The sequence below is a fragment of the Ambystoma mexicanum genome, chromosome 11 (assembly GCF_040938575.1).
Source record: "Ambystoma mexicanum isolate Mex_15411 chromosome 11, UKY_AmexF1_1, whole genome shotgun sequence".
Taxonomy (NCBI): domain Eukaryota; kingdom Metazoa; phylum Chordata; class Amphibia; order Caudata; family Ambystomatidae; genus Ambystoma; species Ambystoma mexicanum.
Window position 1 is genome coordinate 711,695,683 of NC_090934.1, and position 27,166 is coordinate 711,722,848.

The following is a 27,166-nucleotide window of genomic DNA, read 5'->3' on the forward strand; positions in this document are numbered from 1 at the left end:
ATGCAATTCCTCTCTGAATACGAGTATCAGCAGCAGCCCCAGACATGTGTTTCGGCCTTGTTGATCGCAGGTCATGGGTACATCAATAATAAATACAGTAATTGTTTCATCCGGTATTTCTTCTTCTCGCCACTCCCACTGAGTTCCAATCATCTTTTGGTATTGTGGCAGTGTTGTCACTTGATTCTGGAGTAGCAGCACCATCATCTGAGTCACTCTCCCTCCATTCTCTATGGGCGGTTGGTGTATTTGTATTTGAATAAGTATTTTGTAGTTCTTAATCGTCCCATCTATTCCTTGAGGTATGAACCACTCCATCAGTTGACCATTTCATGCTGTCTTCAAGTCGGACACTCTTATTTCCAACCTCTTTTATTTGTTGACTATCTCAGCATTTCGAAAGGCCCTTTAGTACCCTTTGCGGGTTCTTCACTTGGACCCACTCTCCCACTTGGAACGACGGGTTGCGGGCACCCTTCAGGTTGTCATAGTACTCTTTATACTTCCGTTAGTTTTCTTGAACTTTCAAGAACGTTCAAAAGGTTCTGTAAGCATTTAGTGTCTCCTTTAAGATTCCTCAATGGTATCTGTCAATATTTCTGGAAACAATTCTACTAGATTTTCTTTGGTGAGTGTAACTTGTTCAATGATGCTCAATATGGGTTGGACCTCTCCCAGGTGTATTTTCATGTGTAGGGCAGATTGGTTGTGTTTGAAAACGCTGTGGTTTTTCTTTCCAAGTTTCTCAGGCTCCTCCGAGCCGGAGGAGCCTGAGAACTTGGAAAGAAAAACCGCAACGTTTTCTAACACAATAACGTTGTATTTATGTTTGCGGTAGCTTCAAAAGCTACCGCAAACATAAATACAACGTTTTTAAAGCTGCGGTTTTATTTCTAAGTTTTACGGGCTCCTCCAAAACCGCAGATAGTGTTTATTTTTATTTAAGAAATAGCACATACCGAGATGCAGCTGCAGCTTTTCTGCCTGTAGTCTCCGGTCTGTGTCCTCTGAGTCCCGGCACCAATGAAGGAAAAGCCACCCAGTGGTAGTTTTTGTTTACTACAGCTGGCTGGCTTTTCCTTCATTAGTGCCGCTAAAGCCAAAGCAAGCACAGTGGCGGGCATCCATTTCACAAAATGGATGCCCCCATGTGCTTACCTTTGAGCTTCATTTTCTCAAAATGTTACATCAGGACTTAAAAAAAAAGTGCCAATCGATTATTTTTATTATTTCCTATCTTTTTTTGCAATAAAATATTTTGGCCGAACCATTCCTTTAAGCACAGTAAGCAAGGGGTCCCATCTGGATTACCCTGAGTAATTTAGGGTGTAACAACAAGTTCATAAACATTTAAACAAAGGTCTGGGAGCCCCTCTGCTGACAACGAACACAGACAAATAACCTATTGTATGGGTAGGTTCCCACCCTTTCTTCAGAGCAAGGATACTCATTATGGGCCTCATTACAACCCTGGCGTTAAGGGGTTAACGGCGCGTAAAAGGCTGCGGCGCCGTTAAACCCTTAACGCCAGATTCACACTTTAATGCCTGCTTTTTGCAGGCGTTAAAGTCCAAGGCGCTAAGCGTTACAAACATATGCCAAGCAGAGACTCAAATGCCACAGTAATGCCACCCAATGGCAGTTAATTCTTCACACTCATGCACCTTATCCTAGTTGCCTTAGAATGCATGACCAGGGTTACTGGCCCAAAGTGCTTTATTTTTTGGTAATTCATTTTGATAATCATTTCTTGTGGTAGCAGTCTCACACCTGCTTGCAAATTGAAATAATGTGCATCCTTTCAGGTATTTCTAATGTTACGTGCATGCATGCTGTAACATGCACCATTTTGTACAAGTGCCAACCAAAATTCTTTAGCTAGATGACAAAACCCCTCATGATTTAGTATTGAAATCATTTAATAATTTAATGTTTTATAAATTGTATTTGCTCAAAAGGCTTTTCGGATTAGCACATTATTTGTCTGGACGTGGAACACCCACTATCATTACGATGGAGGTATTAGTGTGTTTGGGGGCTCTGTGATGAATGTGGCCCCCATACAAAGACCAAAAGACCAAACCAAACATGGTGGCCCCCTAGAAAAAGTTTGTTTAGTGCCCATGGTTCACAGTGTGCCACCTCCTGCCTAGAGGGAATAACACCTTGAGACATATTAAGTCATCAGCTCCTCGGGCTAGACCGACTGAAGTCCCATGATTACTTTCAATGCCCACATAAAACACTTGCCATACGTTGGTCCTTACTTCTATCAATATTTATGAAACATCAGCAATCAGGGCATAACGTGACTGTAAATGCAGTGGGCTAAATGTTCAGTGAAGATGCTAATTATCTAACCATGTCATATATTTAAATACATGGGATGGTACCCCCACGAAGCACAGGCCTGTATTTATGGCTGTGGGACATTTCTAAATATGCTGCTTCGTGAATGTACGCAGTTAACAATTCACCCACCATTGTAAGGATATATGATGGACATATAACAAAGCGTGGGCGGATGGCAAAAATGATGTTAAATTAAGAGGAAGATGAATAATTCAAATGTAACTCACACTTCTTTGAATCAAAGCCATCCCCTGTGATAGTCAGCAGTTCGAGCTCCTTTATCCTGATCTCCAGCTCACAGATGTCATCCAGCTGACTGGCCATGGGTGTATAGTTCCCGTCTGGTGGCGTGGAAAAGAACTGCAGGGGCTCATAGCGGATTTCAGCTAAGCCTGGTGGCCACGGAGCGCTCTCTACTAGCAGACCATAGGACTGGTGGTGGTGGCCTTTCAAAGGCAGGAAGAGGTTCTTCCAGATATTGAAGTCTTCTACTGGGGATGTGGAGACACTTCTATCGTACAGCGATGGGAAATACACTGGTGGCCGCTTGCTCATAATCCGTGCTTATCCTGTTTGTCTAAGTACCAGGGAAAAATGCCTTTGGTTACAATTCAAATTCCATCTCCCATGGAGATCTCAGAACCGACATGCTGGAATGGAACTCAGTCTCTTGTTGTGAATGGAACTCAGAAAACAGTGCTCAGAGCCTAATGTTCATAAGAAAAGTGGTAGTGAACTCTTATTCTCCTGATGACCGTCATCTAAGTACACTTTGTAACCCCAAATACATTTTGGGGGTAACCAATGGCCTCTGATAATGGTTAAAATAAACATAACACCTATCAGTATGACATATATAATCAAAATAAAGATACAAAGACAGTTTATTTTAAAGCATTCTTGATTATGGAAATAGAAATGGAAATTAAACAAAAGTTTAAATGGAGTGTTTTACAGAATAAAAGTACAACAATGGATGCTTCCTGAAAACTGTACTTACTTAAACAGTGTAAGAATGGAAAGAAAACAAAAAGAATACTACTTGCCTGATTATTATTTTTTCTGTTTATTATGCATTTGATTATAATACAAACCTTAAGTGCATTTTCAAATGAAATCTTAAACATCATTAAAAAGCAATATTTAAAATACATCTCAAAATTAATGTTCTGCATACATGAGTTTAAACAGAGACTAAGCATTTTACAATGCATAGCATTAAATGAATATCTAATTAATTAAATATAAAACTCTGCTATTTAATATGTAAACATGATTTCAACGAAATTAGTTAAACACTTATGCGACCCACTGAAAAAGCCTCAAATAGTTTTAGGGCTTCCTTCCAAATGTTGTAGGCAGCCGCAGTAATTACAATGGAATGGGATCAGAAAAGTGTGCACGAGAATTGATTCGTTTCAATCTGCTCAATTTGCTTGACAAAGTTGCCATAAAACCAGACATATTGAATTTCTACGGAGCTTCAGGTGCAAAATATATGGCAACGTTTTTCTATTTTGTTCCTAAAGAGACGTCATACTCGCTCTTCTAATGGGATTTTTGCCCAAATCCCAATATACTCCATTGTAGGAATGATATTTAGGCACAAAGATAAAATAAAACGCTTTAAGTCAAAGGGGGAAAGTTCGGTTAGGTATGTCTGTGGGGTTTTTAGTGTACAACTCTGGTGCAAGTATTCTTGATATTTCTTTTTCAGAGATAATTTTTCAACATTGTTTACTGTATCCAGTTTCTTCGACTTGGTCTTCAGAATTGCTTCTATATTTGGAATAATCAGCACAGTTTCAAGTGGAATTTCTAAAAGTGTTATGTATTGAATTGTAGTACATGGAAATTCACAAATATAAGATTTTTGTCACAAGTCAAAAGTTTCTTACCTATTATAGTTTTGATAATGTTAACTTGAGGTAAAGCTTTGTACATTGTAAATACTACATTGAAGTGAGAGAAAAAAGTCAAAATTCCATACTTAATGCTTCAACAGAAACAGAAGAAGGGAGGTTTATTAATGAGCCTAGGATTTCCCCTCAATCTTATCAAGCCAGCTTACATGTCTGTATGATAGCACTGATAGACCGTACATTAAGCTTGGCATGATGCTGACACAGTAGATTTCCAGCAATCCCTAAATATTCTGACCGCCTCTGTTAGCTATAAAACACTGCACCACCATACATTTTTTCCAAATCTTTGAAATAATGAATTCACCATAAAAGTGAATAGATGGATTTAATTCAATTGGAAAACCCAAGTAAATGTAGTCTTCAATGACTGCTAATTTAATACTATTTAGTTTCCAAATGAATATTTTTTTAATGTTTCCTCCAAGACACATAATTTAGGTTATTAAGATGTTAATTACCATGGAACATTATGTAGCGTATTTAGCAAGAGTGTTGATCAGGCATTGTAGTCCGATCAGCGTTAAATCAAAAAGGTCCTGTGGAAGTCCAAGATCTGCATACCAATGTAACAAATGCGAATCCGCTGAAGAATGAGAACCCCAGACAGTTTCTCACTTAAGATGCACAAAGATCCCAAATTGAAGCCTCTAATGCATTCAATGCATTTAAATTGAAATCGCTGATTACCAATGGTGAGTTAGAGAACTCCAAAGGAGAAATCGTTCAAGATCGGCAAATAACTGCTAAAAGCTCCCGAGAGCCAGCAAGGTGACCTTTGACTTAACTAAATATAGCTGTGGGGAAAATAATGGTAATAAAAAATCTGCACTATCTGCTAATATACGAGAATTCCGACAAAAGAAAGGTAACAAAACATCGACTAACTTCTTGTTACGGTTAGAACGGCTGGTGAATGAGAAGGATGATCTGTTACTAAACAGGAAAACATTTCTCAGACTTTTTCATCACATTCCTTACTGAAGGACTGTAGTTTCTGATGACATTCGAACTGTAGATTTCGAAGATGAAAGTATCCATTATTGTGTAGTTTTACACATTGCCTCCAACATTATACGTGAGATGACACTGAATACAACTTCTTATCAACTCGCTGGGATTCGATATAACAGAAATCACTGAAAGAAAGGTGACTACACCGACCACTGGACGAGATGTGTCCCACACTCACATAACATCTGAAAGTCAACCTATGTTGAATCCAACCATGGTGAGGACTCCTCTTAACAAGACCGAAAATCAAAGCACTTGTGAGGACCGCTCAATCTGGGCCACCGACAAGGATAAGATAAGAATTACGGTGACCAAGAACAACAAGTCAGAGGAGCGAAACATCACTGATGATATGGATGAACAAAAATGGAACTGGGTAGCCAAGACTTTAAACGGAATGAATAAGAGCTAATGCCAGTCCGTTCAACAAGCTGAAGAATTCCAAATTGGATCTTGGAACACCAGAGGACATACCCACTTGTTTGAGGATGACTCAGCAGAACTAAAAGACCTAGATATAATATGCCTACAGGAAACGTGGCTCCTGAAAAACCCTATTGCAGCAGGATATGAGACAGCTTTCAATCCTGCTATAAAGGGCCTGAAAGGGCGACCAATGTTTGGTCTCCTTACCTTGGTGAAATTAGAGACTGGAGCTCGAATATTACATGATGAGAACGTTTCCTCATACCTTCAAGTAGTCACTATTCAGTTACCATCTCAACTGAAAAAAATAGGAAAAAACCGTGTTCTGTTTAACATATATTGGAAACATGACGCAATAGGATGGGAACAATTTATCAACCAGGTCTCAAGAGTTATAACAGACATCCATGAGAAAGATGATGATGTAAACATATTAATTTGTGGGGACTGTTAGGAAAGATTTCTTAATTGTGGGTAATTTTCCTTCCATGTGGCAACCCCTAAACTTTTTGCTGTTGTTTTCACCATTATCTAGACTTTGCCAGAGAAGTGCAGCCTTCTGCCGCCCTCCTCTGGGCTTTCGCTCCATTCTTATGGGGAAACTGACATGCCCTTAAGACAGTCAGTACCGGGAAACGTTGTTTTCCGTAGTTCTTTTATCATGTTGCAGCTTTCGCGCAACATGGCACAAGAGGGCACTGTAAGCTAAGTTACTGCTCTCTTGGGTCTCTAGTCTTCTATAGGCCCTAGACACTCTCTTTGGATTGTTAACGAACGGTGCAAGTGAATCACGGACGGGACTGGTGGCAGCGATCGTTTCTTTGTGTTTTGAGCTCCTTTTGGCTGTTTTATCGCGTTTCTCGCGCTTAGCCTAAAATGGTGGCCTGGCTTCCAAAATAGACAGACCACGAGGCTCTTTGTCCTGCCCGCTGACCGTCTTGCCCCCTTCACCTCCCCAGGTCGAGCCGACCCGGGGCCTTCCTTATTTGGGCATGTACTTTCCCGCGAAACACAGATGCTTTCGCGGGCTTCTACAGGCCTTGTGTGTGCCTCCAGGATGTGGGCTGGGATGTCTGGTCCCAATACACATCCTGGGTGCCAGAGAGTCTAGTGTGTCGTGAATGCCTGGGACCACCGTGGTCCGTGATAGGTTCACGTATGGTGTAAGTGTTTTGTGAGCAGATCTCCCGTTGGGTCCCCTCCATTTTGGCGCCAAGGGAACCGTGGATAAGAGGAGGCTGGAAACACCACTACCATGTTGATCTCCTGAGTTCTCACGAACAAAGGAATACAGGAGCCAAGTATCCTGCAACTACGAGGCTGAACCGAGGAATCGCTGGTGACCCGCTGAAGGACTGCTCCTCTGCACCGCTGTCGCTTTGTGAAACCCTTTCTACCTCTGATCGAACGAGAAGGCCTGTACTGGTACTTCGACCCTTTGGAATAGTGGGAACAACTATTATCGGCATCTTGACCATCTCCTGCACGTAAGCCTTCGGAAGTGTCTCTGGGCCATCCAGTGGACTGACCAGCCTACCCAGGAGTCTTGCTCTGTAACCGCCGTCCAGTTGCTGCTGTATTACAAGTCCTTGCCACTCTCACACAATTCGTACACTTGGCATTCCCAGGTCTGAAGGGAGCAGTGTACATTGGGCTGAAATACACACGGCCGCTCCGTTGCCCTGCTGTGGTAACAAACTGTGTGGGTTCACTGCGTTTGGGACATCCTCAACTCTAACTTCTGCTGCTGCGGAATCTACACGATGCCGAGGCGTCCCCTGCTCGTAACTGAACCTGCCAGCACTGAAACTGACGCGGAGAAGCCTGGGAATGCCTGCATCGGGGACCGGTGAGAATCATCGCTAGGAACTGGTCGCCCTCCTGCAGTAGCCAATAGCTTTTCCCCGCTGTGTCAAAAAGCACGCCTTTCCGTACTCGCGCTCTGCTTCAGCCCACAGTGGAGGCTGCTCTTGAGTCGCAGAGCTCTGTTCATCTTCATTTGTTCACCGAACTGAATTGCCTGATTCCCTGGAGGAGACTCCCCTTTGCCCGTTGGCACCCGCGTGTGCAGGTACTTTTGAGCACAAGGCTCCACTCGTCGTAGGGCTCGGACTTCCTTCTAGTTATGTGCCTCTGAAGGCGGACTGGGTCTAACTATTATTCGCACTGCCTGTTTTCCTCCCCATCTAGGTGGTCTGCACATTTCGTGCGTCTAACTCGTTAGACTCGTTGGTAATTGTATATATATTGTATTTGATTGTGATGTGTTGGTTTACTTGAGTTTTATTGTGATTTCTCGCTACGGTCAATGTTACAAAGGCCTTGTAATAAATGTGTCTATATTTTTAATATAACACCTGCTTGGAGTAATTTGTAAGTGTCCTTGCTTTGTCTGCTCATTGCGGGCTTTCAGTCACCCTCACCCCTCTTGAGACCTAGTCTTGACCTCCGCAATCGCTACCTTGATTGGTCTGGCTTGTCCAGAGGTTACCCTGTTCCAAGAAACTAGGCTGGCCTTCTGAACCTCTGCCCCTCCAGGACAGAGTTCAGAAATCCATCTTAACAGGGACCACAATATTGATTGTCAATGCCAAAATAAGATTCATAATCTACAAAACAGAGCAAGAAATAGTTATCGTGCTGCGGATGCATGGCTTAATGAAATTAAAGTATGGAACCTAATGTTGTTAAATGGAAACATCTTAGGTGATGTTCCGTCTCATCCAACTTGGCAGAGACAAAAACAAGCGTCAACAATTGACTACATGTTTGCGTCTGAAAAAATCATACTCCAGTTCCAAACGTTGTTAGTTACAAAGATGTCGCATAGCGACCATAATATGCTTAAAATTTAAAATTGACATGGAGATACATTGGTTTAAAGATGGAAGAAATGAGATGGCGGAACAGTTGGCAGTTGCACCGGGATGGAATCGCCTGCGTCTAGATGGTCCAAACATTGATTCAATGACAAAATCTCTAGAGAAAAAACGAGATGATGAACGGATTGAATACACCACATTACTAGAAACATATGGAGAGACATATGTAACGAAGAACAAACCAGACTTCAGAAAACTGCACTCATGGGGCATTGAAGTAACCAAAAAGACCGCGAAAGGGTGACTAAATGAGAAAAGCAACGCTACAAAAACTGGTTAATTAGTCACAGATCTATTATGTTGCAATACGACACCAAACTCATGATGAAATCACTTGCTAATAAAACACAAGTGCCTTTTGGAGATATTTGAATCACATAACAGCTCCATAAAGTGCCCTAATAAGTAATATGGTGTCTGAAAAAACATGGGTGGATTATTGCACCAAAACATTTACAACCTTAGGATCTAACAGTAACAGCCAACCATCGCCTGATAGCGAGTGGTCAATTAAGATCAATAAAGAGGACATCATAAGTAACATCATGAGACTCAGCTCCTCTAGAGCTCCAGGTCCCGACAGGCTGACCAATTACCTTTTGAAACAACAGGCGGAATTCTGGACAGAATTCTGCAGTGTCCTGGTTCAGTCAATTCTACGGCAGCGTAAGATCCCAACTTCCTTGAGGAGTGCAATCGTGGTGCCCATATGTAAGAAAGGCTTACGTTCTGACCCTAAGAACTACCGCCCGATTCCGCTCCTCGATGTGCTAGGCAAAATATTTGCTACTCAACTGCAGGCACAGCTAATAAAGTGGATTCAGGAAGCACAGAGATTTGACTCACGTCAATCAGGTTTTGTAAAAGGAGTTGGCTGCAGTCTAAATCTTGTAATCATAAACTTTTTGAAGATGGAAGCTATAGGACAAAAGAAGAAAATCTATATAGCATTCGTCGACTTGTCAAACATGTTTGACACTGTCAATCGAGAATTGTTATGTTGGAAGATGAAGAAATGGAATTTCCTGGAAAAGCTCTTAAGGCCTATTAAAGCACTTCATACAGAGACTGAAATCAAAATCAGACTGGATAATGCTGGAACTCTACGTGTCCCAATATTGTCCAACCTCAGTGTTAATCAAGGATGCCCTCTAACCGCTATTTTGTTTTGCCTATTCTTAACAGACATCGGAGAAACCTTGGGACCCGTTAGCTCATTTCCTCCAAAAATGTAGGGTATTGCAATAAATTGGTTACTTTACGCTGATGATATTTTCCTGTTAGACTTAACCCCTATTGGACTAAAATGCAAATTAGCTGCGTTAGAAAGGTACGTGAACGAAAACAACTTAAAAATTAATCCAGCCAAGTCTGAAGTCATGATCCTACAAGATCTTACAAGTGCTAAAAGACTGAATAAAACCATCGATCCAACATCGTGGTTGAATAACGAACAACTGAAATGTGTAAAAAAAAGTAAAGTACCTAAAAGGTGGGTAAGAGTATACGTGCAGTTTCGAAATGCAGGTTTTAAAATACTTAGGTCTTTCAGTTGAGTGTTTATAAGTTGCTACGCTATCAGGTAGAGTTAGCTGAAGGGTAAACTGGGGACCTAGAAATAGATGTTTATTATGGGTTGTCCCAGGAAGACTGCAAAATTGTTTTGGTTCAATCACAAGTTATTCTTAAATAGGAAACATTATAAGAGACAGGTGTGCTTTGGATAGTCTGTTCGGGATACAGGTCCTAATGCAGTGAGGTCCCGAAATGGCAGGTGTAGGCATCATTTAAGAAATACAACCTCTTGTCAGACAAGAGATATATATTCCAAAGGTGTGCTCAGTGGACGGAACCTAGGAGTCGGTTATCTTTAGAAATTTCGGTTTGTGGCCGGACAAATATCAGCTACAGTGGAGGTGAGAGGTCAATTGTGGTGGTTCCTGGTGTGCTGGTCCTTCAGTAGACGTTGCATGCCATATGTCTGGGCTTCCACAACCAAGCAGGATGGCTCTGGGGCCACTGAAGATACTGTGTTTCCAAAGAACTGCTGATACTGACATAAAGTGCAATCATTTGGTTCAGTTGAGTTCAGCTCTGGTGGCAGAATGTGCAGATAGGTTTTAGTGATGGCAGATGAGGTAGAAAGTCCTAACATTAAATGCAGGACCTTTGCTGTTGTTAGCTGTCATTTCTTTTTCTTAGCTACAAGAGGTCTTGGATGCTTTGTTGTGCTTTTGTGCTCCCTGTCCAGTGGCTTTTTCCGCTTTGTGTTGAGTCCAGCAAGAAACAGCAGCAAGGCAGCCTGAGACGAGAATAGGGACAATGACACAATCACAGAGGCCCCCCACCAGTCAAAATGACAAGATAGAAGCTTTAATGATGATGCCAGCTGACTTGGCTCCTCCAATTGAAGAAAGTAGCACACTTGGTTTCTCTCTTGTAGGTGTGTATGCATTAAAATAGGTATGATAGGTGAAATAGTATTATATTAATCAAATAATTACATGTTTTAAATCGCTTTGTTTGTTATGTATTATTGATTAAATGTCTTTCATTGAAGACTGTCCTGAAAGGAATTGTATATTTTATATCTGATTTTCTTGTATTCTAAAATTTGCCAAATAACAATACAAAAATAAAACTAAAACTATAGTTGATCCCACAGCAGAGGTGCAACAACACAAATGGTCTTGCCAAGGTGAAGCTTCAGGAAGTATTCAGATCAACATCCTCTTTAGTGCTTCAGTATCAATCCACAGCTGCTACAAGGCAAGGGGTAAGTCCTTCCACTTTTATGAAGTGTTGAGAATGGAATAGAAACCCAATCACAAAGTTGCAGGTATTAAAACATTTAGGTCGCCAACCCACCTGTGGATATCTCCACATTCAACATTTGCACGTCCCTTTGAAGGATTTCTCTGGAGTGTGAATTCTGGTTTGAAGCCCAGAAACAAATATTCACAAACTTATTATAGCTAGCCATGGCACCTATTGCCTACCAATCTCCATGTCAGTTGCTAGCCAAACCCATATATGGCCACATATGTGGCCCATTGACCCACTCGTATGAGTAATATCTGACTGTTGGACTTGAAAATTAATTTGGCATGAGATTCTAGTAACGTAACCCCTGAGCTATAGCAGGCTGTATCTAAATAGAATTATGAAAAGCATTCCACCAACAAGTGGAGCTGGCACTGCCTATTGTGTGAGAAATTCAAACAGTGAAAAGGATGTTTTGTGCACCATGTCCAAGACTGATCCAATGACCCTTGGGGGGCATAAATGGAATGTGTCTATTTTATGAGTACTCAAATTAGGTTTTATTGGGGAAATGTGGCTTAAATCACTTGGGAACAGGAAAAATAAGAGTGGCCTCTCACCATGCAAAGTGACAAGATAGAAGCTTCAATCTTACAGTTTCTACCTGCAGGGGGGCCTTCAAGTCAAGAATGCCACATTGTGGCTCTGGATTTTTTGAACTGTATTTGATTGATCGTACATTGCATTGGGACTAGAAAGATGACATTTGGTTCCTGCACAGAGTTGTTTATTGACCTTTCACTGTTCCACGATGCTTGGAAATTGCATACGCACTCTAATTGCCACATGCATGTGGAATAGTGTTCATTTGGCCGGCTTCACGCTAGAGGTTGACCACACCTCTTGTGCTCTCTATGGTTGCTACCAAGCTCCTTGCCTGTTGGATCTTGATCTGTGTTCTTCAAAACTCCAGCCAGGTCTCATTGGTGAGCCTGCGTTATTTCAGGTGAAGACTTTTCCATTCAGAGGTTTACCAAAGACCCACCTCACACCCCTCCTTGTGAAATCTCCACACCCTGGACAAAATTCAAGACACTCTGGACAGATGACCTATTAGAAAGCCCTCCCTCAAAGCCACATCGTATATAGATAACGTCCTTCCAACATTCATCCTCAAGATCCTCCCCTCAGAAGCTTTTCTTCCCTACCTGGAGGTCATCCCTAACCCAAGGCACCTTCCCATCTACCCTAAAACCAGAACTAATCCTCCATCTACTAAAGATACCCACTCTGGATCCCGATTACCTAGCTAGCTATCACCCCATCACCCATCTTCTCTTCCTAGGTAAGATCATCCAGAAAGTGGTAGATGCACAACTGCAGCAACACATCGACACCAACAATCTCCTCCACACCTACAAATCTGTAATCAGACCCAGATGCAGCATGGAGACAGCAACCATACAGGTAGTCAACGATGCCCTCAACATCCTTGATGATGGCCACCCCTAAATCCTGGTTCTACTCAACCTCTTGGCCACTTTCAACACAGTAGACACAGTAGATCACGAGGTGCTTGCAGACACCTTACATTGGCGCATGGGGATCAGCAACTTTGTCCCACGCTGGTTCAAGTTCTTGCAGTTTGTTCAGATGGACTCCTCTAGATCACCAATGCTACCCATCACCTGTGGAGTCCCGCAGGGTTCCATCCTCTCCCCAGTGATCTTCAATCTATACATGGAGCCGCTGGGAGCCCTCCTAGCCACACACAACATCAACATTCACCAATATGCAGACGACACACAGTTATGCCTCACCTGCCAAGCCATTATACAAACGAGAAAGATCATATACAAATCAGGCGGGGTTCCACCACCAAAGGGGCAGTCCAAACCGAATTGCTAGGTCACATCCATTGTAAACGGGACCATAAGCATCACCAGACATGTTTCGGCCTCATCAGTGAGGAGTAGCTTGGGTCTCTAGGCCCAGCAGGCACATGACTCACGTCTGGGCCACTCGTGGTGACATTGCAAAATGAAGAGGTGATGGCTGGAATGTTTAGAATTCATCTTAATCCACTGGCAATTGCTCTGGAGTACCGTGCCTGCTGGGCCTATAGACCCAAGCTACTCCTCACTGATGAGGCCCAATCTCGTGCAGAAGGGATGTGACCTAGCAGTTTTGGGGTGGGACCAAGCCTGATCTGCATATAGTATTTCACCTTCTATAATGGCTTGGCAGGTGAAGAACAATGCTTTCAAGGGTTGCCAGAGCAATTCCAGAGGTTAAGATTAACTCAAAACCTTCCAGTCATCACCTCTTGTGTTTTGCTATAGTCACCCGAGTGGGCTTGGGTATGCCCAGATATGGCTCCTTTGACTGCTGGGCCTAGAGACTCAAGCTACTCCACATTGATGAGGTCCGATAAGGCTGAAACATGTCTGGGGATGCTTGTGGTCTCATGCAGAACGGATGTGACCTAGCAGTTCGAGCTAGACTGCCCTTTTTGGGGTGGGTCTAACCCTGATTTACATGTGGTCTTTGCCCTCCAGTAATGGCTATTCATTCATCACCTCTTGTGCTTTGCAGAAAAACAGACTGATATATCCCCGGCAACAACATCACCATCAGAAACAGGCTGGAACAGGCATGATGCATCACGTTATTAATACTGGAATGGAAATGATCAATGAACCGGTGGGGGAAATGTATGCTACACCCTGAGTTAACCTGGTGAACGGGTGATAATGTTGAGGCTCCTCCTCCTCCCCAATCGACAGGAAAACAACCAAATACTGGATGAATTGGGTGCTCATATTTAGAGGCTAAATGGGGTAGAAATGTAAATGCAGAGGCACCAAATGTCTCTGGCCCCGCACTCCTTCCAATGACGCGTATGTCCACTTAAAAGAGAAGTGGAAAACCAAGCCGTTCCCGGACAATTTAACGTTAAAGGATAGTTCCGGGACTTTTTTTTTATTGTCCCTACGGTTCGGCCATGTGTTTTTAAGCATAAATCGGTAGATCGTAGAAAACTTTCCTATGGACCTTACCCGACTTTTCGTCCATTAACGCACTCGAAATCAGCTGCCATTTTGTGATAATCCTATCACTTTCCGCATCGCCCTGGCTGACCTGCTTTTGCGGCACTAAATCAAACCCCCCGCCCCTGAGCCTGACATCAGCAGACGCGTACCGCCCATTTCCCAACGCCAAAGCACGTTTCGTGTCAACAATCGCTGCGCCTCAGCTAATGAAGTGTCGCCATGGAAATGGCAGGACGCCTCTTTCCTCAATAAGTATAAACACACCGTTTCACAACAGACAGCAGCCGATTTCCGATTCCATTCCTCTCTCTGTGTTACTTTGAGTATTCTGTGACTTGTTTCTGTGCTCTGGTCAGCTACCTTCGCCGCTTCTAGGCCTTGTGAACACCTGTACCATCTCTGTAAATTATTTTACTTTCTTTACCACACAATGGCTACAATAATGCCGTATATGTACGAGCCCGAGTACACCGAGGAGGAACTACTGGAAAGGCAAACACGCGAAAACGATGGGGATTCGGACGGCAGTTGGGAGGACCAGTCAACGGATGAAGAGCCTGGACCATGTCGCATGGACGGCGTCTCCACCTGGTGCACGTGCAATCGGTGCGAGCTAATGCCAACTGAGGAGGAGAACTGCTGCTGCCGTGAAAATTCCGGGTGCTTGGCCTGCATTTCAGAAGGCGAGCCAAGTCCGCAATGCATCACCGAGCTGCCAGAGTTCGGGGAAGCCTGCCTCTCACGGACCGTGTTGAGGATGATGATGGTGCTTATGCACGAACTTCGTGGCACTGTTCGTCCGCGTAATCCGAGTAACGAGTAAGTATACTCTGGTTGTGATGTCAGTGATGCCACTACTATTTCATGGTCGTCTCCCACATATAAAATTACATCTACATATCATTCGAACGCATGTAAATTGGTTCCATTGCATCTTTCTTTTTCACCGGTGGTACAGGCTGGTGGCCTATCGTTGCTTCACTTGGTGGCTTCACGGGAGGCTCGGACACCGCGTTCGGAGAGTAATACCTGCCTGTGCGGTACTTGCCATTAGACAACATTTCCCCAGCGACAGTGGACAATACCGCGGATTTTCCCTGGATGTGCTGCAACCGGAACTTTACAATGTGTAATGTTTATTATTTATGTTCAATTGAAATTAATATCTTAAATAAAACCCAACATATATTTTAACAATGGTTGTTTTGATTTGATTTGATTTGGTATTTATAAACTCACCCCCCTGCCTTCCATGTACTAGATCCTGCAGCCTGCCTCTTACATGCAGTTAGATGGCCTCTCCTTGGTGAGGCCCTGCGGCAAACGAGTCTTGTCTGCACGACCACCGCCCCAATCCACTCCCCGCCCTATCAAAGGCAGTTCGCACCGGGGTACTTGCGCTGGCAAGTGGAGCTGTCAGGGAGCGATAAAGGCCAAGAGGTGCCAAAGACCATGTACACTTCAAAGTGGTCTATAGAGCATGGGTTGTTTTTCCCATGTCTACCTCCAGACCCCGTGTCTCCTGCCAAGCATCCCCCCTCACGCTGGCCGCCCCCCTGCAATCCACATAAGTGTGTCTCCATTCACGAGTCTTCCTGTGTCTAGTCTGCACGACCACCGCCCCAATCCACCCCCCGCCCTATCAAAGGCAGTTCGCACCGGGGTACTTGTGCTGGCAAGTGGAGCTGTCAGGGAGCGATAAAGGCCAAGAGGTGCCAAAGACCATGTACACTTCAAAGTGGTCTATAGAGCATGGGTTGTTGTTCCCATGTCTACCTCCAGACCCCGTGTCTCCTGCCAAGCATCCCCCCTCACGCTGGACGCCCCCCTGCAAACCGCAAACTGCAAACACACCCCTGTTTCGAATTCTTTATAACCCACTTCATATTTTGAATGAGAACTTCTTTGCGCTTTGCTAGTCAACCCGTGAAGGTGCTGGTTATCTGCTCTTCGTCTCAGTGAACTTCCGTGACCACTTCGAGCAAACTCTTCAGTTTGCAACCTGTGAATTGCTCCCTGTTCTACGACAAGAAACTACTCTGATCCTGCATCTAACTGTTTGTTCGTCAAGGTAAGGCCATGTACCATAATCATTTTGCGTCCAATTTTTTAATTTATATCTATTTGCTAGTAGTCATCAAATTGCATCCATGTTTTCTTTTCGTTCAAGACAGTACATGCAAGGAACTAGTCACATGTTCTGAGTTTAGTCAAATTATTTTTCTATTTTTTTTAAAGTTATTCAAATACTTATCCGCATGTGAATAACGTGTATAGTTCCAAGAACCAAACCAAACCTTGCATTGGACCTTTTATGTGTCATTTAATTTTTTAACACATTGGTATTCATTGAGAATTGTTGATCTTTACTTTTCAGAACTTTCCACAATGCCTGCCTGTTCCATTGGCGGTTGCCCTTCGAAGACCCATAATAAATCTGAAGGTACTATAATGCATGTTTTCCCTAAAACAATAGATCAGATAAGAGAATGGGTCCGATATTGCGGATATCCACCGTCTGAGCTTGAAAGTAGAGTCCTAGAAGTCTTTGCGGACAAGAGGGGTGATCGATACCGCATCTGCAGCAGGCACTTTAGCTCAGAAATGTACTCGACATCATTGCTAATAAAGAAGAAAACACCGCGAGCGAGGCGAAAATTGCTCTCAACCGCTATTCCCACTCTATTCGTCCACATCCCTCCACTGGTGAGTCAAGTTTACGGATCTAGCTCTCGGCCTTGCGGTAGTGTGTAGCATTAGCTAACAATAATTTCCCCATTTATGTATCCACTCAATATGAAGGCGGAAGATTCTCCATCCGTGTCGTTATTGCAGTCATCAGTCACTTCAAGCGCCTATCAGGTAATCTTACTTAGCTATTCTGCCACTGACTTGTTTTAGGCATGTAAATCAATACTTTTAATTTATCGTGTAATTATTTTACCTAATGGTACACCCTAGTACTCGTCCTCTAGTCCTTGTTTTCAATTATAATTATTGTTATCCAAAATAATGCAAGTACTGTCTTTCAGGGAGATGCTGAGGAGTCCAACGCATTGACGACAACCGTTGATGTCACTCAGATGCTCGAGGTACGTTTCCGGACAGTTCCATCGATGGAGATCATCAGATCTTGCATTCTTGTAGCGTGATTGTTACACACAATGTTTCTTTCGTTTTTAGCCATTGATATGTCCTTCTGTCGTCGCCCTCCTATGTGTCTTCTTTTTTCAATATTGTGTTCATTACTAATGAAAGTCCTATGTTTCAGGGAGTCGATGGAGCATTAGTCCAAGAAGAAGGGGGAGCATGCAGTTACGGGTCAGCGCAACAGCTTGCAGAAGTGTGCACCGCAGTTACAGCGTCCCTTGATGTTCTCATGCATTTCGAGGTATGGATACTGACAGTTCGATCAAGCGAGATCATATGACGTGATTACATCCACTATACTTCCTTCCTTATTAACGCAAGTACTATGTTTCAGGGAGATGACGGAACTTCTTCTACAAGAACATCACCCCTAGTAGTTGATGCAGATCTCTGGGTGGTGACACTTCCAACGATCGAGCAAATTGAATCATATTTAGATATCCATTATTTATTTTTGACAACTGATCATTTGTGCAGGTCTATTTAGATGAGCCGTTGACGCCTGCACAAAGTTTATGTTCTTTTTAACAAATAGAAAACCATACTAATGCAATTACTGTGTTTCAGGGAGTTGCTGAAGCGTCATCTTCAATAATATCATCAATGGAAGTCTATGCGGAGCCCGAGGTATGGATCTTGACAGTTCCATCTAACTAGGTCAACAATGCGTGAATAATTGTCGTTTGAATGTTCTACACAATGCGTTCATTCGTGTTTTGCTATTGAGATGTACGTGGGTATTGGTCCCCAAGTACATTTTGTGTTTTCAATATTATTATACATACTAATGAAAGTTCTATGTTTCAGGGAGTCGATGGAGCGTCAGTGAGTGATGGATGTGCTTATCGTGAAAATATAGTCGTTGCATCACAAGAGGAAGTGGAGACATGCACACACGAGTCGGAGAAACAGCGTCCAGATGTTGAAGTTCGAGGCAAGAAAGTTTCAAAGAAAAGAACGCAAAAGAAGGTTAGTGTCCTGGTCACTATATTATGTTGTTTTTCACTGTTAATAGTTCAATACTGTAAGTTGTGTTTAAACTGAACATCCCTTTTCCAATCTGTCCTCTAGTTGCGAGTGGGTGTACGAACTAGATCTACACAGACAGTGAAGCGAACGAGAGATGTTGCTTGTCAAACCTTTTGGCAGGGACTTGAGACTGGAGATGCATCGTGCCAATGGGAAGAATATGAAGTGATTGACAACGGAGCTATACCACCACCAGCCATTGATAGTGAATGTCCTCCTGGTGGTTTGGATGCAGTCGGAGATCAATTCACAGAATCCACACCCGCAAAAACTAAGACCGCGAGAAAGTTGAAGAAATTGTTTTATTCTCCCATCGCCGGAGAAGGAACAGATGTTGCAATGGAAGAGAATGTAATGGACAACAATGAAACACCATCAATATCACTGAACATAGCGGAAGACAATATCAGAGATTGTACCTTTACTGTGAGTGACATGTCCTCAAAGTTACAGGCCGAACCAGCTGGGATGCAGAGTGACAGTATAAGGAAAGAGGCCAAATTCATTGTATTCGATAGTTGTTTGATTGATATTATTATTATGCTGAAATGTGGGCATTTGGTTGGTGGGGAAGTATGTGGGGAGCCATTGATTAATGTGACTCGTGCAATTCGAGGCACTAACCTTAAAACACATGCCACCTGTACACAATATCATCCGTTCTCATGGTCTGCACAACCCATGCTGGGGCAACTGCCAGCAGGCAATCTACTTTGTGCAGCGGCCGCACTTTTTAGTGGTTCAAGTTTTAAAAAGTTAGAGTATTTCTTTCAGTTTGTGGGAATCCATTTCATTGCGAAAACTCAGTTCTACAAATACCAAACCGATTATCTATTTCCAGCCATTAGCGCAGCTTGGAGAATTTAAAAAATGTCTATTGAAAGTACATTCGCGGGCAAACGGTTCAGGCTAGCCGGTGATGGACAGTGCGACAGCCCAGGATTTTCAGCCAAGTACTGCACCTACCACTTTCAGGACATGGAATGTAAGAAAATTGTGAGTTCGGTGGTCGTGCAGGTGTCACAAAGTACATTCTCAGTGGCCATGGAGAAAGTTGGCTTTGTAGCATCATTGCAAGAACTACAATCGCGGGGAATGGTGATCGACCTGATAGCCACGGACAGACACGTTTCAATTGCCAAGAAAATGAGAGAAGAGTACAAAAATATAAATCACCAATTTGACGTATGGCATCTTGCAAAAACAATCAATAAAAAAATGTCGGCTGCAGGTAAAAAAAAGATATGCAAGGTATTTCACAGTGGTCCAAGTCAATCAGCAACCATCTTTGGTGGAGCTCAAAAACATGTGAAGGGTCGTTGGAAATTCTACTGGAAAAATGGTGGTCAGTAATGCTACACTGTAGCAACGTTCACCGCTGGAACACGAACCAACATTTCCACAATTGTGAACATGGCCATTTGTCCACAGAGGAGGCACGGAAGAAGAAGTGGTTGATTCCTTCATCACCCACTCACAAAGCCATTGAAAAGATTGTATTTGATAAAACTATAACAAGAGATTTGAGGGGACTCACGGAATTCTGCCACACAGGAGATTTGGAGGTGTTCCACAATATGTGCCCAAAGTACAGGCCAAAACGATTGCATTTTGGCATGGAGGGCATGATAAATCGGACTCTTCTAGCGGTCTTGGCACATAACCATAATGTTGGCCGTCAACAAAGTAGGACGACCGGAACTTTAGGGACGCTTCGCTACAATAAGGCCTTCACTAAAAGAAGTAAACAATGGATGATCAAACCAGTGTTTGAGGATATGCAATATGAGTTTATTGAGAGACTTATTGTTGATGTCCTAGATAGGCACATACATGGAGTTGTGAACGAACCTGTGCAGGGGACAACTGCATTGCCACCCAACATTGCCTCTGTTCCATGTCCACCTAAAGCAGAGCTCATTGAGAAATACACATCACGGTTTAAATGATTGTAATTTGATTGTCTGTTCTCTCGAGTCTCCTCATGTTGCAGGCCCATTGAATATGTGTATCTATGTAATGTGTAAATAAAAGTGATTGCTCAGTGTACATGCAATGTGTCTCTCCACCCTTGCCCCTCCCTTCACCGTGCAGTAGTGCGAACCACCCGGGTGTCACCTGGTACTTTGCTCTCGAGTCTCCTCATGTCGCAGGCCCATTGAATATGTGTAGCTATGTATTGTGTAAATAAAAGTGATTGCTCAGTGTACATGCAATGTGTCTATTCCACCTTGTTCATTTGCGCATTAAATTAAACCAAACAGTAATATAAATCATTTTTCAAAAAATATAGAATGTCTCCGTATTTATGGTTTTCTGGGGCTGCAAAGCACGGAAACAAAATGCAAAGATGGAGTGTAAATTTCAAGTCCTGTGAGATGGCCTTACACTGAATGTAGCTAACTAGGAATGTGTGCTCGTTCAAAGTGAAGGTCAGCTGCTTTGATTTTTTGCTCGGGTGCCGGAATGGCCCACGACTCAGTATAAGGTTCTATTGTTATTTGACCTTGACAGGCCGGGACCATCCCGAAAGACTTCTTTTTGGGGGTGTGGTGCAATAACGTAAGAAACGATAATGAATAAAATGTCAGAAACGAAAGCCATTTAATGTTCGTTCATTAGAAGAAATAACGTCGGCATAGAAGAAGTGGTATTTCGGGGCTGCCTGACGCACAGACACAATGGAAAATGCAAATATAATGTAAGTAACTCTTTAGATGAGTTTATACCGCAATTTAATTACTATACAGTAGCTTTAAAGATGGGTTAAGTTGTACTTGTTCGTTCTATGTGGCATATTGTTTTGTACCACGCACTATCTTGAGTAGAACCATCTCCTTTTACGGAAGCACCTCAAAACCTTCCTCTTTGCTTCTGCTTTCTCTCTCCCTCTCCTCTGCTACAACTGGTCCACTGTCTGCGACCTCGGTCCTGGGCCCTTCCACTCTCCACCTGCACTGCCTCCCTGTCAACCCCTGCACTGGGGGACTGTCTCAGTATCCTACAGCCCCCCCTTCCCAGCACTTGTTCTGCACTTACCTTGCCTCGCCACGCCTTGAAACACTTGTGTATAGGCGCGTTGCAAATGCCATATTATATCATATCAGTGACGAAGTGGTCCACTGGCGCTCAGGCGGCTCTGAAAAAGGCGGAGGAGAGGGGGTGGGTTACTGGAAATGACGTATAATACCCAGTTGCACTGTCCTAGCTATGAAATAATTTCCCGACCTAATATATAAAATGAATAATTTTAATAAAGATCTGATGGTGAGACTAATTTCATTTTTTATGTTTTTAAAACAGGTACATCCTTCATTATTGTCTGTGTCACGAGTACCAGACACCGGCGGATGGCTTTTTCAACCGCCAGTTGCTTCTCTGCGTGAACAACGTTACCACCCTGACCATTTTATGGGACGATCGCCAAGTACAAGTATGCCCTTACGCGGTATATCATATCATACTAATGGCTAGATGCAACATACATACCGTTGTGGTGGTCTAGTGCCTCGTTGTTGGAACAGCCATGCGATTATCAGTGCGACCGAAGAGCTTATTTTATCGTAAACCAACACCCTGTGTACTGCACACGAACATCGCTTGCCTCAAGACGAACTATTTTGGATCGAGAGCAAAGAAAAATGCAAATCGCTGAATATTCTCTAAACATTTGATGTCCAATAAATGTACTTTACCAAATGTACCGTGTTGCTGTTTGATTTTAAAGTACAGTTTCATATTCCGAATTGTGGCGCGCTGTGTTGTGAGCTGATCTGTGTCGGTTTCCGGGTTCTGTGTGGAGTCGCGTAGAAGACGCCTGGGCGCGTTTGCCTACGCAGCACAGTCACGTCACGGATAGAGGCGGGTAATATGAATGTTTTGATAAAGTCTGTTTCAGGGGCGGGGGCTTTGATTTAGTGCCGCAAACGCAGGTGAGCCAGGGCGATGGGGGGAAATGATAGGATTATCAGAAAATGGCGGCTGATTTCGAGTGCGTTAATGGACGAAAGGTCGGGTAAGGTCCATAAGAAAGTTTTCTACGATCTACCGATTTATGCTTAAAAACACATGGCCGAACCGTAGGGACAATAAAAAAAAAAGTCCCGGAACTATCCTTTAATTACCGAATGCATGATGTAAATTAACAACAGTTTTTTTTACTGTACGTTACATAAATGTATAAAGAGATGTGATTACACCCACTCACCAAGGCATATACATCAGATACAAAAATGCAATTAATGGACGCAATACATTTTGAATGCAAATTGCAGTCATACGTAAGGTTTCAAATGGTCTCCACAAACCCAACTCAATGCTATAAAGCAAATGGGAGCAAAACAAATAATTGAGACAATTATCCACCGGGTCACAGGTCGGCCGCAAAATAATGCAGAAACTGAGCGCCATGATCCCCTTTTGTTCGCATGCCAACAGGAGGGAATTGAAAGAAATGCCACAACACCTAAACCCATTAAAGAACATTCTGCAGTGGCAGCATAAAACAAATGGGCATTCCGCAGAAGCTGGCACCTTCTCGGAGGAGCACGGCATAAATGACTAGAAAATAAGACATATGCAATCCACCATAGAACTGGGTGAAAACATTTTGGCGAAAATAGTTGAACTATACTATGGCTTATGCATACAGTATTACGCCTTTGAATGGCCATTGTCTCTGGGCATCACATGTCCTTAGTCAACTCTAATGCTACAACTTTTGGGGCATCGAAGACCCTTACCCACAAAAACTCTGTTGTGAAAAGCACATTCATTATCAACATTTTCCTTAAGTTGCCCATCACAGAATCAGTGGCATTGCTAAGTAGAGTTGCGAGGGGGCCCAGGTCCCTCCAGTGAAATCCTGGGCCACCCCTTGTGCCTACCCTACGTCAGCTGGGCTGCTCTCTCTGCAGTGCTTGGTTCGTCCGCAGCACACCCACAGGACCGCAATCAATGCTCAACAATGAAGAGCAGTTAAGTTCCCCCTGCAGCACCTCCAATCAGAATGTAGCGCACAAAACCGCTAATGATGGGTCCTTAGTGACTTAATGGTTTTGTGCCTACATTCTGATGAGAGGGGAGATGCAGCGGGGTGTGGTAGTGTGGACTGTAGACAGGAAAGCTTCTCTGCAGGAGTGCTTGTGACTTCTTAGCCATAAGACTTCACACTCTGATTGTAATTCAGTAACAGGCGCCAATTTGCCACGCATAAATAGCGCTTTAGAAAAACAAAATATCAGCACAGCAGCCAGCATCACGCCACTTGTCTTTTGTCAGCAGGCCTCGAGTAATCCTGCTTCTCTTTTTCCCCTTCAAGGTAGTCATACAACAGAATTTCTAGCGTGGGGATCTCAGCAGGCATGAGACTCGATGTTTGGGGTGCATCCCACCATGGGAAGGCCACTTGGGAAATGTATCTTCCTGTGTGGCCTGGCCACTGTCTCCTGCCAGCATGGTGAGTAAACAGTTAAACTTTTGCCCTTCCCCATCTCTGACTGGAGGCAATGGGAAGGAGCGGGCGGGTGGGGCCTTCCTTGACTTGTCCTATACATCCCATTTCCAATTAATGTATTTGTCTCCTTCTATGGTAGCTCGGTGGGTTCATGAGATGTTTCATGCTATTGCTAATGTAATGTAAAGTGGTCTTGTGTGTGTAGTGCTATTTGGGGGAGGGCAGCAGCGGCACCTCTTATTTGATAGTAGGAGTGGCAGGTTCAATACCTGTGGTTTTGATGGCAGAACAAGTGTCCTGTATGTGTTCCCCAGTAATGTGAAGATTACAGGCTCCAACCCTTTGGGTCTGACTTAGCCTCTCATCCTCTCAACGTCTGAATCTTTGGATACAGATTAATCTTTTTTAGTTACAATGCAGGAGACAGGAGGCAATTTGTAAGAAAGTGCTTTACAACTTCGATGTTAATTACCATGAGTTTCAAAACATGTGCCAACGTGTATTACATAGAGCGTATTTTATGTCACATTTAATTTCTTTGTGCACAGCAAATCTACATGTTAACGTAGCCATGCAGCTAGCGCATCCTACTGAACGCCTCAGCAGGGTTCTTGTGTAAAAGTGTATTCTTTCAGACTAGTGGGAAGACAAAAAGGAGATTTCTTGAGCATACACCCGACCCGCAGGGTCACCTTCTCCCATGCTGGGAAGACAAACATTGCAAAGGTACAGAACAAAGCAGATGCAGCTGAGAACCATCTCAGAGGATAATACAAGGAAATATAAATGATGTAGATGAACAAATTGGCCATGGCAATGGTATCCATCTTTGTTACATGCACATCTAATTTCCCCACTCGCACACTTATCAAGACCATATCAATGCCAGAATCTCTATGTGAAACATTAGTCCCCCTTCAAATGTCTAAAACGTGTCTTGAAATCCGTTCATGAACTTGCACTCCCCCACAACCCCACACTTTACCTGGCCGAAACTATCTGCCACTGCTCCCCTCCCTGCAAACGTTGTTCCTACACCCTCCATGAACAGTGAGTGAGAGAAATAAAGGAATTAATGTTACTAATGCAATCTGCAGAGCACAGCACATAATTGATGACATTCAAGTAAATTAATACATCGTGGCGCCCAGAGGAAGCGTCAGAGCCTAAGTGCGCTGGCTTGTTAGAAAATGCCAGAAACATAGAAGTTATAACACATTCATGCAGTTTCATAAATCAGTGGATATCGTGTGCTCTTTGTTGGTTTTATATAATGCATCCAATGCCATATTCATGGTCTCTTGGTGTGCCCAGTCCTCATTGCCCACAGTCTGGGGCATAAAATTGCCTTGGGCACCAATAAAAAAATAGCCCACCGTTGCAAATGGCAATTAATTCCTTTTGTGAGAGACTGTTTGAGTAGTACCCTGGGGGGTGAGGGTGCTGATAAAATGTGATGCAAATTCTGCATTTTAAAGAGTATTTATTCAGTAACACTGATCAATGAACCACAAGATTTATCCTTGGCCTCAAGCCCAGGGACCGCATCTCTCCATTTGCTGAAATCCCACCACGGGCTCCCTGTGGCTGCAAAGATCAAGTTCAATTCCCTCCGCATAGTCCACAAGGCTTACTGGGGCCAGGGCCCCTACTATCTACAACTCTCTCTTCCTTAATTCTCACCTTCCAGAGCCCTCTGCTCGACCTACTCCAACTCTTTACGGATGAGCTGTTTTTCAAAACAGAGGTTTGGGGGTAGATCCTTATCCTCTGCAGGTGCCTCCCTCTGGAACAGCCTACTGGCTCTCTCCATCTTGAGCCGGACCTCCTCAAGTTCCGGAAACTTCTCAAGACATTCTTTTTCTCTTCCTCTCCCTTGCTAACCTCCTCTATCTTCTCTCCTGCCTCCCTCCTTGTTCTCATCCCCAACCTGTTCAGTCAGCTGACTGGTCGCCTGGTGCACCTGCAGAGCCTCATAGGTCCCAGGCTCCTCTGCACCAGTCTTGCACTTGCCCCCTCACCTCTGCACTCTGCCTTGCAGTACTGCACTCAGAATACGTTCCATAAGAGTGGTCACCCACTCTGCACTTAACCCTGGACCCTACTGGTCTGGGTGCACTTGTCCCCCTCCCCCTCTTTCGCACTTCTGTCTGTGCACTTGCACAACCTGAAATTACTAGGCTTTACTTGTTTGTCTGTCATGTCCTCCTCTTTCCTCCCTTCCTAGCTGGCTTTGACTGCATGCATAGGCACACGAAGGACCAACCTTTATGTCTTGTTTGTTTCCTCTCCCCCCCACTCTTTGTCATGCACTTATACTAGTAGAAAACACCATGGCGTAGTATGCTAGTTTTTGCTGTTAGATCATCGAGAATCTTCAAGGCCTAAGAATGATGATGATATCCTCTTGTTCCTTCTCGCCTTGAAGCTCTTTGAAGCACTTCACTTTTGCATAAGTGCTCTACAAATAAACAATTACAATTTCAATTTTAAAAACAACTATCCACATGCTGAAGTAACTTATCAAACTAACCATGCTTGCTACATATATTTAGAGATCTGTTAAGTGAATTAGCTGAGAGCATTCATTTCATGCACGTCTGAGATCATTTTAGAATTAATTGCCCAATTACAAAGTTTTTTTTTCCTTACCCTGGATGTTTGTAATGTTTAAAAGAATGGCTTGTGTGCTCAACCTCCTAGAGCTATACATGGATATACATTTAAGGAGGGAGGCAAGAAAAGGAGTGTGGGAGGTGGTTTGTCATCCCTGCTTTAAAATGTGATTACCGGTGAGTGCGCCACATATGCTGGCTACCTTGAACAAATAAAGCATATCTTTGATTTTATTTGACAGCGACACAACCACCCCAGAAATGGATGCCCGGTCCTATTATTCCAGTGAAGTGTCAAACAGATAATACTGTAAAGGAGCAGCAGCAAGACAAGAGGGAGCTGAAAGACTCTTCTGTGGATGAGGATCAAGTGTTTGAAAGAGAAGATGTGGAATATAGTAACCCTATGAGTGCTGATGCTTCCTCAGAAGGTGTTGAACCCTCATTATCACAGAGTCCTGGTTCAAGCATAATGCTGCCACCCACCAACCAATACACTGCTTGT

At 43.4% G+C, this 27,166-nt stretch overlaps 1 protein-coding gene across 1 annotated transcript in view; it reads right to left on the minus strand.

Annotated features, from left to right (window-relative positions):
- The window catches only part of C11H11orf91 (chromosome 11 C11orf91 homolog), a 356,004-nt gene extending 353,070 nt beyond the window's left edge, over positions 1–2,934 (minus strand). Inside the window, exon 1 of the mRNA XM_069623583.1 lies at positions 2,580–2,934. Coding sequence (XP_069479684.1) covers positions 2,580–2,907 — 328 coding nt within the window. The 5' untranslated portion in view covers positions 2,908–2,934. The remainder of the gene's footprint in view (positions 1–2,579) is intronic.
- Positions 2,935–27,166: the final 24,232 nt, after the last annotated feature.